Source organism: Nelumbo nucifera, chromosome 3 (assembly GCF_055504915.1).
Source record: "Nelumbo nucifera cultivar China Antique chromosome 3, China Antique-T2T, whole genome shotgun sequence".
NCBI classification, from domain to species: Eukaryota; Viridiplantae; Streptophyta; class Magnoliopsida; order Proteales; family Nelumbonaceae; genus Nelumbo; species Nelumbo nucifera.
Genome location: NC_142651.1, coordinates 103379528 through 103392919, shown reverse-complemented (window position 1 = coordinate 103392919; position 13392 = coordinate 103379528). Strand labels below are relative to the sequence as shown.

At 40.1% G+C, this 13392-nt stretch overlaps 2 protein-coding genes across 3 annotated transcripts; one reads left to right on the top strand and one right to left on the bottom strand.

The window, feature by feature from the left end:
* The first annotated feature begins 1254 nt into the window (after positions 1 to 1254).
* Positions 1255 to 7853, top strand: LOC109113870 (Pentatricopeptide repeat (PPR) superfamily protein). Of its 2 annotated transcripts, XR_016083438.1 has the most exons (2): positions 1273 to 3623; positions 3731 to 7853. XR_016083438.1 is itself a non-coding variant. In XM_019198025.2 (1 exon), exon 1 carries the CDS (start codon positions 1352 to 1354, stop codon positions 3068 to 3070), a length of 1719 nt encoding a protein of 572 aa, XP_019053570.1. In that variant the 5' UTR covers positions 1255 to 1351; the 3' UTR covers positions 3071 to 3206. The 2 variants fall into 2 exon arrangements, 1 of the variants encoding a protein (XP_019053570.1); XM_019198025.2 differs by lacking the exon at positions 3731 to 7853 and having other exon boundaries at positions 1255 to 3206.
* A 1606-nt stretch (positions 7854 to 9459) lies between these two features.
* Positions 9460 to 13155, bottom strand: PHR2 (photolyase/blue-light receptor 2). The gene is made up of 4 exons (XM_010261228.3): positions 12044 to 13155; positions 11080 to 11306; positions 10884 to 10985; positions 9460 to 9926 (listed from the first exon to the last, which is right to left on the bottom strand). Exons 1-4 carry the CDS (start codon positions 13025 to 13027, stop codon positions 9845 to 9847), a joined length of 1395 nt encoding a protein of 464 aa, XP_010259530.1. The 5' UTR covers positions 13028 to 13155; the 3' UTR covers positions 9460 to 9844.
* Between the last annotated feature and the right edge of the window lie 237 nt (positions 13156 to 13392).

The window sequence follows — 13392 nt, the reverse complement described above, 5'->3', positions numbered from 1 at the left end:
TAATTTTTATCATATTCTATGTTTGAAATAGTAAATTTGATAAATAATATTAGTTAGAAATGTTTAATTTATTAACAAATAAATTATTTAGCATTTTACTATCATTTTTATTAAGGTTATAATATCAATTTTAAATTTTAAGTTATTATTTAAATAAATAAATATAATTTTCAGTATAATATATTAACCAGAGATGGTTCTGGCTCTGTGATTTTGTTCTAATTAATAATCAGTTCAGAATTGGGTCCACCCTATCCTGATGCAGGCCCAACCCGTTAACAGTCCTAACCTATTTTAGCTTCACAAAAAGTTAGGACTTTATCTCAAGTCTCCGCTACAACCAGCAGGAGGCCTTACCAACTAACTAGTTGACATTTTATTGGTTTTTTACCAAATTCTGCTTCACAACTTTTCAAGTTTCACAGCTTGTGCAACACCAGAAGCTGCTATTTGAAATCTTCCAAAGGGCCACATAAACTTTCAAACCTACAATGCCAACAGTTGGGTCAGTTCGGATTTTTCACCTAACTCAAGTGACTCCGGATCTCCTGCCCATGCCTACCCATAATTCACTATCCCCCGTGAATTGGGAACATCTCCCCCTGCATAATATTATACAGAGGATGAGATGTTCTCCATGTATGACTGCAATAAGCATGGGCAGAATTCTCGTGGACTGGAGATCCCGACTCAACTCAAGTGCCCAATCCATTGACAGCTTTAGATGCAAGCGTGGGTAGTAGGCACATGTCAATGATATCAAAAAATCTGCAGTCCGATCTAACATTCAATTCAATTATCTTGGATTGAGGCATTGTATTTATGTAATTTATTCAGATTCCAATTTTGCAATTTGCATCCAATTAATAATCGGATTTGATTGGGATTTGACTCCATACAATCTGACTATATTGTAATATTATTGATTTTAATATATAAGTTTTAATATAATTATATTTAAAAATACATTTTTTTTAATTTATTTTGCATATTAAAAATTAAAGCGCAGTTGGATAAAATTCAAATCCAATCCGAGTCCATTATACATTCAGATCTGATAGAATTTCAGATTGGATTCGGAAGAAAGTTTTCAATAATCGAATCAGGTCCGAATTTTGTTGAATCCAATCCGAATCCGATCCGATTACAGTCCTACCCACGAGGAAAGAGTTTCGAAATGTCAGGAAGACCCTTCAAATTTTTGAATATACAAAGCAATCCCGTAAAATTTCAAAATACCGTTGAGTGATTGAGTCTTCCTCTTCCAACTTCATTCAGGGTTGGTTGAAATCGAGCCGGTGGCAGACTGGCAGTATATAGGGTATTAGTATTACCTTCCCGACTTTCTTCAATGCGAGCATCTACGAAACTTGTGTCTCCGACCCATCCCACATTCCATCTTTCCCACCCGACTCCAGATGCCTTTATCTGGAACACCCTCATACGAGCCCATGCGCAAGCCAGAGACGGAACCACGGTACAGACCACTTCCCCCCTTTCTATATACCTCCGAATGCGTTCCCATGGTGTCGAACCCGACTTCTACACCTTTCCTTTCCTCCTCCACTCTTTCAACTCTCAATCTCATCTCCACTTAGGAAACCAAGTGCACGCTCACATCATTCGCCTCGGCCTCGCCTCCGACACCTTCATCCAGACTTCACTCATCAACATGTATTCCTTTTGTGGGAATTTAAGTTCTGCCCACCAAGTCTTTGATGAGATTCCGCAACCTGATTTGGCTTCTTGGAATTCGGCCATTTCCATGAATGTGAAATGGGGTCTTGTTGATACTGCCAAACATCTATTTGATTTGATGCCCAAAAGAAACGTGATCTCCTGGAGTTGTATGATAAATGGGTATGTGCAGTGTGGAAAATATAAAGAAGCTCTTGCATTATTTCGAGAGATGCAGATGTTAGAAGTAGACAATGTCAGGCCAAATGAATTCACAATGTCTAGCGTTCTTTTGGCTTGTGGGCGGCTAGGTGCTCTTGAGCATGGGAAATGGGCCCATGCTTATATAGAGAAATGCGGAATGGAAATCGATGTGATCTTAGGTACCTCATTGATAGATATGTACGCAAAATGTGGCAGTATCGAGCGTGCAAGGTGGGTATTTATCAATTTGGGACCTAATAAGGATGTGATGGCCTGGAGTGCTATGATTTCAGGTCTGGCAATCCACGGTTATGGTGAAGAGTGCCTTGATTTACTCTCAAAGATGCAAGACCTTGGGGTGAGACCCAATGCAGTAACATTCTTGGGTGTTTTATGTGCCTGTGTACATGGAGGCCTGGTGAACGAGGGGAAAAAGTATTTCCAGATGATGACTGATGAATTTGGTATTACTCCTCTGATCCAACACTACGGTTGCATGGTGGACCTTTATGGGAGAGCTGGTCTCATAGAAGAGGCATGGGGTGTTGTAAAATTTATGCCCATGAAACCTGATGTGCTTGTGTGGGGAGCTCTTCTCAGTGGATCTAGAATGCATGGGGACATCAAAACATGTGAGCTTGCTCTCAAACAACTTATTGAATTAGAACCCACAAATAGTGGAGCCTATGTGCTTCTATCAAATGTCTATGCAAAGATGGGTAGGTGGGAGGACGTGAGAGATGTAAGAAAAATAATGGAAGCAAAAGGGATCAAGAAACTGCCTGGATGTAGCTTGGTTGAAATTGGGGGTGTTCTACATGAGTTTTTTGTGAGAGATGAATCACACCCTGAGACACAAGAGATCTATTTGATGCTCGAGGAGATCATGAAAAGGTTGAAGATGGGGGGATATGTAGGAAACACTAGGGAGGTTTTGCTTGACTTGGATGACGAAGGAAAGGAGGTGGCCCTTGCCCTTCATAGTGAGAAGTTGGCCATTGCCTTTAGCTTTTTGAAAACAAGCCCAGGTACACCAATACGTATTGTTAAGAATCTTAGAATATGTACCGATTGTCATGATGCCATAAAGATGATGGCCAAGGTTTTCAATCGAGAAATAGTTGTTAGGGACTGCAATCGATTTCACCATTTCATATATGGTTCATGTTCCTGTAAAGATTATTGGTGATCCCATCCTTAGGGAAGGAGGAAGGGGACACATACAGTAATATTTAGCACCATTTCACTCTCAGCTTGATAGGTTGTTGTAATTTATTTGGGTTACATGGATTAGTTGAATGACTCTTTGAGCCTGAAGTTATGAAGTGGAGGGATGGGAAAGAAATCTCTTTTCAAGCAATCACAATTAGAGGATAACTCCAGAATACACAATTTGATGTTGTCTTCAACAAATGACCATGACAAAATTGGTGGAGATGTTATAAAATCTTTCTGGTGGTATAAGTTTATAATAGAAGTACACAAGCAAGGTTAATCTGTACAGGTCAACTGATCAAGTCCCAAAAGGGGGTCAAATTTCACTATTCATTATTTATGCATTCCTGTATGGGTTAGGATGTAATAAGTGTCAGAGATGGAAACCTTGTCCATGTTGATGGGAAATGATTTAAACCATCACATCTATAAAATAGCCCCTTTCTTGTCTTACAGATAAATACCTATTCAGGGTGTACAGCTTTCAGAAAAGAATCAAGGAGCCTGTTTTATCCACCCCTTTTGTTGTATGATCTTCATCTCTTTTTTTAGTTTATTTCATTCTCTTGCTAGAGTTGTAGTTCTATACATCAATGCTTCAGATGATTTATTCTAAAATAGATGATTGATGTAGGTACATTCGGCTGGCCTGTACAAGACTGACGTGTGTCGAATAGAGGATGCCCACATAGGTTTACCATGAGGACGCTCAGGGTTACCTGACGCAGACCAGGCGGAACCAATCCCAAGGCGTCGTGTGGCTCTAGTAGAACATCTCACCAGGCCCTCGTACGGTTCGCATCTGGACCATCCGAGCCTAACTACCCCTTGGCAGCTCCGGCTATAAATGCAAGGCACCCCCCACAAGGTAAGGGATTCGATTCAAAAACCTTTGTGATCTCTAGTGCTCTCTCCACTAAGGACTTAGCGCTATTTGAGACCTTGTCTGGACCCCTCGGCTCCAGACTCATCAGACTCATCACTTACCTTGCGCACATACTAACTTGATCATCGGAGTCCTTGCCTCGGGTCATCACTCGAGGCCTCTGACACCTTCTCCTAGAGGTGTAAAGCGGGTCGGGCCCCCCGCGGCCCGGCACGGCACGAAGGCTAACAGGTCGTGCTAGGCCCGGCACGGAGGTCCATGCCAGGCTGAGCCGGGGGTTCGAGGCCCATGGGTCGGCACAGCACGGCACGACCCGCCAGGCCCGTAACGTGCCGCGCTTGGCCCACTCGGGAATATAGTCGTTGGGCAGTTCCCCCCCCCCCCCCCCCCCCCAACAGCTATAAACAGCCATATTAGGGGGGTATTTGTGTATTTTTCTTATGGGGTTGAAAAAATGACATAAATGCCCCCCCAACAACTATATAACAACTAGTTTAGGGGGGCATTTTGGGTAAAGTTATAAGTAACTTTACAATGACCAAAATACCCCTCCCAACAACTAAATAACATATAGTTTTTTGGGTATTTTGGGAAATTGAATTATGTTCAATTCCTATAAATAGCCCATTAGCCCTATCCAGCTGTCCTCCACCATTCTCATCACACCAATTCAACAATCAGTGAATCAACATTCAACAATTCTCCTATTAAGTTATTACTTATTCTCTTAATCTCTTCAGTCTTTCCTCTCTCAGTCTCTTTCAGTCCCTCATACATTCTCTACAATCTAAGTGAATTCTAATAGTCTCATAGTCTGATTGGTTGATTGACTGATTCTCCAAGTTAGCAATGATGGGATGAGAGATCCATTATATAGACGCCCAAATCTTGCGGAATAAAGGAGCGAATTTCAAAAATTTTTCTCTCCCTATCAACTAGGAATCGCATTCTCTATTTAGAAAATCATATTTTCAAGGATCAATCTTGAACCATAAACTGCACCAGATATGAACCAAAAGTAATAGGAGAAGATTATACCTGATACGGAGAAGTAATATCTCCCAACGAAGGTGTTCACGCCCAACGAAGGATCCAAAGACTGCTCCCACTGAAGATGGCGCAGTGCAGGATGGAGCAGAATCAGCAGTATTCTTCTCCAAGAATTCTGTCCTTCGCAAAAAACAGCAGGATGGCACGTGAGCACAACTTCCTATCTATTCTTTCTCAAAGAATTGATGTCAAGATCGAATCTTGACTTCTTCCACAATTGGAGATCGAACTGGCAAACAGGGCGACAAGAACAAGGAGGCGGCAAGAAAGAATTCTGCAGGGTTGCTTAATTCTTTCTTCTGTGTTTTTCAGCACACAAGAGAATGTGAATAATCTCTATTATTTTAGCTGTCGCCCCCTCCTTAATTGTAACCCCAAAGGATCAGCTCCTAATCCAATTAGGAGTTGCTGATCCAAATCTTATTTGGATCAAAACATCTCTTTAGGTGATAAGGATTAACCCCTATTTTATCTACAGATTAGATTAGTTTTCTCCTAATCTCATTAGGAGGTTTCTAGATCTAAATCATATTCAGATCTGGACTCTCTGAATGGGACCCTATCCTATCTTCTAATCCATCTCAGAATCCGCCCACATATTTAACTAATTAAATAGCCCAGTTCGAAATGGGATTTAGGCCCATTAAGCTTATGTACTCACTTAACCTTCCTAACTACTGCCTAGTTGGGCTTCCTTGTATGGCGTGAGACCCAAGCATTGATCTACACATCAACCACATGGGTTTGGCCCAGCCTTTGTTACAAGGCCTGGCCGAATACACTGTTATGGACAGTGCACCCCCTGAAACCCATCAAATGGGCTCTATGGGCCCAACACTTACCCAAAGTGGTCCCTGGGCCAAGCCACCTTGTAACACCCAAGGATTGTAGGCAGATGCAAGATTAGCCCATCAGGTATTATCCTCAATGGTCTTACACTTAACCTCTCAGCCCATAATGATCATACACTGCCCGACACGAGTGGACCTCTCCCTCGGCTGCAAGGAACAGTGTTGCACTCTCTACTTATATGGATCCCGGGAATTAAAACCTTTTTGCAAACCTTTTAGAAACCATAATATATATACTTTTATATTTCATATAAAACGTACTTTGCAAAACAAGTCTCAACGATTGAAATCGGCTGCCGGCAGTCTTGGTTTCCATCAGTGAGAGTGCATCCCCGATCATTACCTCTGTCCGACAAAGGGGCTGATCATGTCACTATGATCACCCACTCAGATGAATTCTCAGACTGTCCCAACATACCCAGGTTTTGACCCCCGCTAAGGATCTCAATGATTGGTACATCAAAGACAGTCCAATCCGACACCTAGTGCAGTATCATAATCGAGTCTAGGGGTTGGGTGTAACTTTCCAATTTTGCCCATCAATTTTCAAGGTCCAGGGCAATACTGGAAATCTGGTCCAGTTCAAAGATTCAATTAATCCTACACTGTATGCACCTAGGGTCTCACCCTGGCAATTGAGACAGGCCACCCCAACCGACTTGGTGGCACAACAGTGTTAGCCTTATCAGGATAGGTCTCCCCAAACCGACCCACTGGCTGTGAATATTCTAAATTAACACGAGTCTCATTAAGTGTCTAGTTTAAGGGTATTACACAGAAACATACCAAGGTAACATGAATCAAATATGTATTTTTATTCATTTACAGTAAACTCATAAAGTATATCATTCTGATTGAAGCTAAGGGCATACAAAACTGTCTAACAAACAATTTGGGAGGCTTGGAGCCTTGGACGTTGTCACGTTGAAAGGCTTTAACCGTTGAAATCAAGTTGGGAATATGGGATTCTGAACCGACAATTTGAGATTCTGGGGTAAGTCCAATTAAATTAATTTTATTTTTTTAGAATTTGAAAAAAAATGGCCAACTCTTCCCAAAACCCCAAGTTTAGTAGCCCGATTTGGAAAATATTTAAAATAGAGGATGTTGAGGAGAAGGGGAAAATAATAGTTTGCCAAAAATGTAAAAAAGACTTTAGCTATTATAGCAAGGGTGGTACTGGCCATTTGACCAGACATTTCTCACACATGAGAAGGAAGAAGAAATAACCCACAACTTAAATGAATTTTTGAAATAATGTTAATGGAAAATAAATTTTAAAAATATTGGGAGAAGTCGGAGTCTCAGAGAACATTTCTTGCCGCCAATCCCGCCATGGCACGTGATCCATGACCTACTAACCCCTTTGGTGTCTACAGGCTATAGTTCCATTGGAGTCTTGTTTAGTTGTTTTAGTGCAGGACCTGTAGGTACCACACTATAGTACTACCACTGTACCAGCCTACCAGGGTTGGCTAGATGCAGTTTTGAATCATGATGCATAATATAAATTACAACTTTACAATTACAAGACAAAAGAGGGCATGATACTACAGACTACTACAGTACTACATACATCGGATATTTGGTTTTTCACCTGAAGCAGATGATGAAAGTGTGTGTGAATGCTTTCATCATAATGTATATGTAAATTTTGTTTAAATTGTAAACTTTAACATATAACCCATAATTTTTTATTTTGTCAAATTATTATTAATTTTATTTAATTTATTTTCTATTAATGTAGTTTTGTATTTTCAATTTGTAACTATATAGTCTATATAGTCTATAATTCTATGTTGTATTTTTTATATTTTATTAATTTATTCAATTTTCATATTTCATTCATCCAAGTATGAAGTTTATGAAGTATACAATCATTGTATATTTCATAATTTCAATATTTGTATAATTGCATGCTTTGTAATTTGTACCACTATTCATTCAATTTGTAACTATATTCGTCCCTATGAGATTAATGTTTGTTGTTAGTTTCTTCTTGATCTACCTTGTATAAGATCTCAGTTCCTTTGTTCATTGTCTACCTTTCTTCAATCTTAGATACACACACCTTAGATTTGGAATTTGAAAGGTATAGTCGCCTTTTCTCTATTGATGTGAAGATAGGAGATGAGAGATTTAGATGATTTTTGTAATAACATAAAAAAGAAAGTAATTTCCTTATGTTGACTTTTAGAATTGAAGCTTCAAAAGTTTTAGTACAAATTGCCTTGAAGTACAATGCAGTTAGTGGTATATAGAGGGTAAGCCTTGGCACAATGGTTGGATGATTGCTCCATTGTGACTTGGATGACCATGATTCAAATCTTGAAAACAGCATTCATAAGGTGCCACGCCAATATTAAATACATGGGCCCGTATCTTTTACAATAAGGCCCATGAATTTATTATTGGCATGGAACCTCATCATTGGTCTGGTTCAACTAATCCAAATTCCGGGCATGTTCGTTTGCTCTAAAGTATGACATCTAAAAGTGTAATAACTACATTAAGAGGTATATTGGTATTGGTAAATTTTTCTTCTTTGAACTCTGAATGTAAAGAATGTTATGAATTCTGGATTCTAAAAATTATCAAATATCCATTTTGACCCCATATATGAAATTTTTTGCTTTGTCTTTTTAAGGTATCATTAGAAAACAAAAAATTGTATGATTGCACTTTAAGAGATTAGAGATAAGAGGAAACAAACAATCATTTTTCTCTTAAAGTAAAAGGTTCCTCTTAAGAGATAAGAGTTGAGAGGAAACGGACAAACCCTCCCTCTATGTATGCATAGGGATAAGGGTACATACATCTATCCACATTGGTGGGAGCCTGGTGCATTACACTATGTTACATCACATCATTTAAGTGCCATTTGTTGTATGTTATTGTAATACCCTTTCTCCCTACCAAGTGTCTGAAACTTGGTAATAGATAAAGAGTATAGGAAGCATGATAAGAAAAAGGATAGTTGTGTCTTTTCACAATGCACTTGGTCATTACTCATTAGCAATTTCAAGTTTTCGACAATCGACATAAGTCGTTTTTCTTGCGTTGTCCAGCTTTTCTTCTCTCTTCCCAATTCAAGTGCAGCTGCAGGGCGGAATTTGTTAATAAACACTCTGTTCAATTTTCAGTTTTCTGAACAACGACGGTAAAGTCGTTCAGATTAAGAAAGCGGACTCTGGTTGACATAGGGCAGGATGTAATGCAACCTTGGGCCCTTGGCAGTTAGTCATCGACTCATCGCCGACTTGATCAGTCATTAAGCGCTTGTCTCCATAGACGGTAATTTTCAATTTAACTTCACTACTTCAGCAGTATTTATTTCCATGTAGAAGGGGCAGAAATCAAAAAATTTTGCTGCAAAGAGGATTGAAGACCACAGAACAATTTGTCGCTTGTTTTGTGAATGGTTGTCCAATGTTCAAAGTCTTCCCTGTGTTGTGTATTAAGAAACTAGCCAGTGCTTGGGTGTCTGCACTACATATTCAATTCCACTTTTTCTGGTCATGCACTTTGAATCATTACACTGCTTCAAGATATTTGCAATAAGAAGGATTGCAGTAGTTACTAAAGACTATATCAAATGTTTTTTATTCCTGATGAGATGATAACAATCCCATTTCAGCCACAACTACAAAAGCAGAAAATAAAGAAGGGCAGGCTGGGAAAATGGTGGGAAGGATAAAAAGTAGACCTCGTGTATATCCCCATGTTGACTTTGTAACTAATTCGAGGATATACATACAAAATGTCCACGGCACCAAATCTCGGATCCTCAATGTCTAAGTCGTGTCCCCTAAAGCAGATTAAACTTAAACCCAAATACAGATGAGTTTTCAACCCTATACAAACATTTTTGAGCCAGATCATAGAGATGGAAGGAAATAACCAAGTTCTATCTACCTTGTAATTTAAACTATCCTTTTATCTCCATTCTATGAGTTCTCTTTCATGCAAGGGCACCCGTGCAAGCCGTGGCCGGAGCACCATCAAGTTGCTTCTTAGTAGAGCTGTACTTCTTGGTGATGAACCTGAAATAGATATGAAAAACGAGTTTAGGGATTTATAAAGGAATACTCAAATAGACATTTTAATCAAGGTACTGATGCATAGACGGATCAAACCCCTGCATGGGCCAAGATGATCCAGCCTCCGTAACAGTAATTGATATCTTCAGCTGATAAAGATCTAGTTAAACTGGAAGTATATCTGTGTGCCCCATTTGACATAGTTTGGATTTCCTACACTAACCAATCACTGTGACAGGTGTTCCATTATACATGTGTAAGCAGTATTTATTGGTATAGGAAGTGTACAAGAAAAAGTGAAAGAAAATCAAATTACATTTGACCTGGCAGTTCAGCAGTTCAAACCAGTTTATCTAAGGGTTGGCCCAATGTCAGACAGTCATTACTAAGATTTAGAAGACAGGTTTTAATGGACTGCAAAGGGTCATACTTTATCTTCCTTTGAGCTGATGACCAAATAACAGTATATGAAATAGCAGACTAATGAAGCTCCATTAGTGTATTGATCAAAAAAAAAAAAAGCTCCATTAGTGACAAAAACTAATACTCAGTACTGGGCTCAAGGGGCCCTAGACTCTGTTCCACTGAAACATCCACTGTATTTTTTATACAAACATCCACAGTATGTTTTATCAGAATATAGTCCACCGCATTTCTTGACAATTAACAACATACAGTAGACATGCATTTGAGACAGGTTTTCAGAAAGTATGGAGTTCCATGTTGCAGGTCTCTCCACCACACTGGCCCATGTAGATTAGTACTGATGGCAGATGGTTATCACAATCTAACAGGTAACATTAACGAACACAATAAACTCCACCTATTTTTCAAAAGTGGCAGGATCATTATTGGTCATTAACTATAGGAAGTGAAAATGTTGTTCTTGTTCAAAGAATGGTAGAACACAGGTAAACATTACTTCCAATGAAAGACAAGTTCTTAAAGCCAGCACATTACCTGAAGAAATCTCTCCATAACAACTCAAACATCAACCAGTTCATTCCAGTATCAGATGAGCCACTACCACCATCTTTCCTGGGTGCAGCAGCAGATATTGTTCTAGAAGGCACAATGTCATTCCAAGTAAGAATATTTCTTGACAACTCTAATATATTAAATATTTCATAGAACAAAAATATCGATTGATCCAAACCTGATTGCGGATTTCTTTAGTTCATCAAACATGAAACGGGGAGAGAGGCAGCCCATAGCTAGCCATGGTGAGATTTTGCAAGAGAAATTGGCACCATATATGCTATCCCGGCTGCTATCGTTACCACCCTTGTTTGGTTGTGAGTGGCATTCAGCTGCAAACTTCTGAAGTCTCTGCAATGCTTCTGTTTCTCCTCCTACAAGAGCATTGACAGCTGGTTTTCCATCCTAAATGACAAGAAAAAAAATCTTATTATCATAGTATTTATCACAAAAACAGAGCTTTTTTCAAGGAAGAGAAGATCAGTAGATTATTAGTTACAGGCTGCATTAAGAAGTGAAATGTGGTAATATCCAAAACCAACAATAGTCTTATGACTAATCTGCATGGTTAGATGTGTTACACCAACTATACTAGATGTTAAGAACCATATGTAGTGATAGCAAAAATCAGCAAAGGTACAAGACCTGTAAATAATTATGCATGGTTAGAAGTTAGAACTATTAAATCAAATACACCAGGGTTAAAATTGAAACAAAGCAATGGAAAAGGCCAGGATAGAAAATACAAATACATTTATTGATTTTACCACTTTAGATGTCAGTTTAGTGCATCTTTCAGAAAATCATATCAGTAGCAGCTGTTATGCGGAGTCTCTCTTCCTCGTCCCCTCTCCAAGATACTACACTGATCTTTCTTACACGTGAACTCTTTCCCTCTTCCATTAGGAATCATACAAACCAAAAAGCAACCCCTTGATTGCAATACTTCCATTACTTAATATCAAGGTTTTCTTTCACAATTATCATTTTGATAGAGTGTTAACTGTACTGAATGTATCCACGAAATTTCTAGCCGAAAGGAAAATAATAAACCGAAGCAATGCAGCATGAAGTTTAACAAAATGTGATGGAGAATATAAAGAAAATTGAATAAATACAATAAGTAGAACCAAGAGACGAACCTGAGCCATTGTGGCAGATGGGTTGAGACCCAGATCCAACAAGGTGGGAATCTCACCGGGCTCCACATCTCCTCTCGCCGGCAAACCCCTCAACTGATCCAATGCAGCAATTGTCTTCCTCACTTCCAACCTCTGCACTTTCTCCTTAAACCCACCATAATTCGATGGCATTTTCTCCAATTTAAAAGGCAAATCATCAACATGGTACAATGTACTCCCCCAGAAATACTTCACCTCCACACCTTCCTCCTTCATCGCCGCCTCAATCTTATCCTCCGCCCGAACTTCGTCGTGCGAAACCTCCCTGTGCGCATACACAGCATCGGCCCCAATCGCCCTAGCCATCTCAACTAACACCACCTCCGGCTTTCCAATTCTGACAACAAGGTCAGACCCCCTGGATTGGAGGTTCCGCCGAAGATCTGACACTGATTCGATCAAGAATGTAGCACGGTAAGGACCTGTCTTGTCGAACCCGGACGAAGATTTACCGTAGTCACGGGGGTCGAAGCAGTAAACCGGAAGGACCGATATGGACTCGTTGTTTGCGGAGGTCAGGCATTCATTGTCATGGACACGGAGGTCGTTGCGGAACCACACGATGGACGAGCGACGGACGCCGGTGGGGTTGGACGGATCGGAAGATCGGCGGGGGCCACGGGAGAGGGGGATTTGAAGTGGGGAAGCCGAGATGGTAGACTTGAACGATGGTTTGGGAGGAGCAACGGAGGAAGAAAGAGAGAGGTGAGATAGTGAAGATATCTGGGAAGGGATTTTGACCTTGGTGGGATGAGGGGAGAGTAGAGAGGATTTGGGGGGAAGGAGGAAATGGGTTGGGAGGACGGTTGAGAGGGAGAGAGAGATGGAAGCTGTAGATAGAGGAGTGATGGATGTTGAGGATTTGGATGAACAAATGGTAATTTCGTCCTGGTCTTCTTCTACTTTGCACTCAGGCTGCTCTACAGTTTGGAGGTTGGGATCCATTGTAGCAGGTTGTGCAGAGAGATGGGTGGTTGGATAGCGAAGCGCCGAAGCCTTCCGTCTTCTGTCTCTCCTTTCCTTTCCTCCTTTCTGTGTCTGTGTCTGCTCTACGGTCTATAATCTATATTTTGCTTTTTCTGCGTCCATTTTGTACACCTAACAATTTCCACCAACCCTTCGACAGCTCTGTTATCCGTTCCTACGCTGTTTCGAGCCCCATAGAGGTTCATGGTTTTTTTCAACACAGACCGTACACGTGTCCCATGAGTCAAAGCCAATATACATTGTATGGATTTCTTCAGCTCTTCTCCATTTGAACATTTTTACTCGATCCAACCCGGGAAAAAAATGTAAAGTCGGATTAGGGC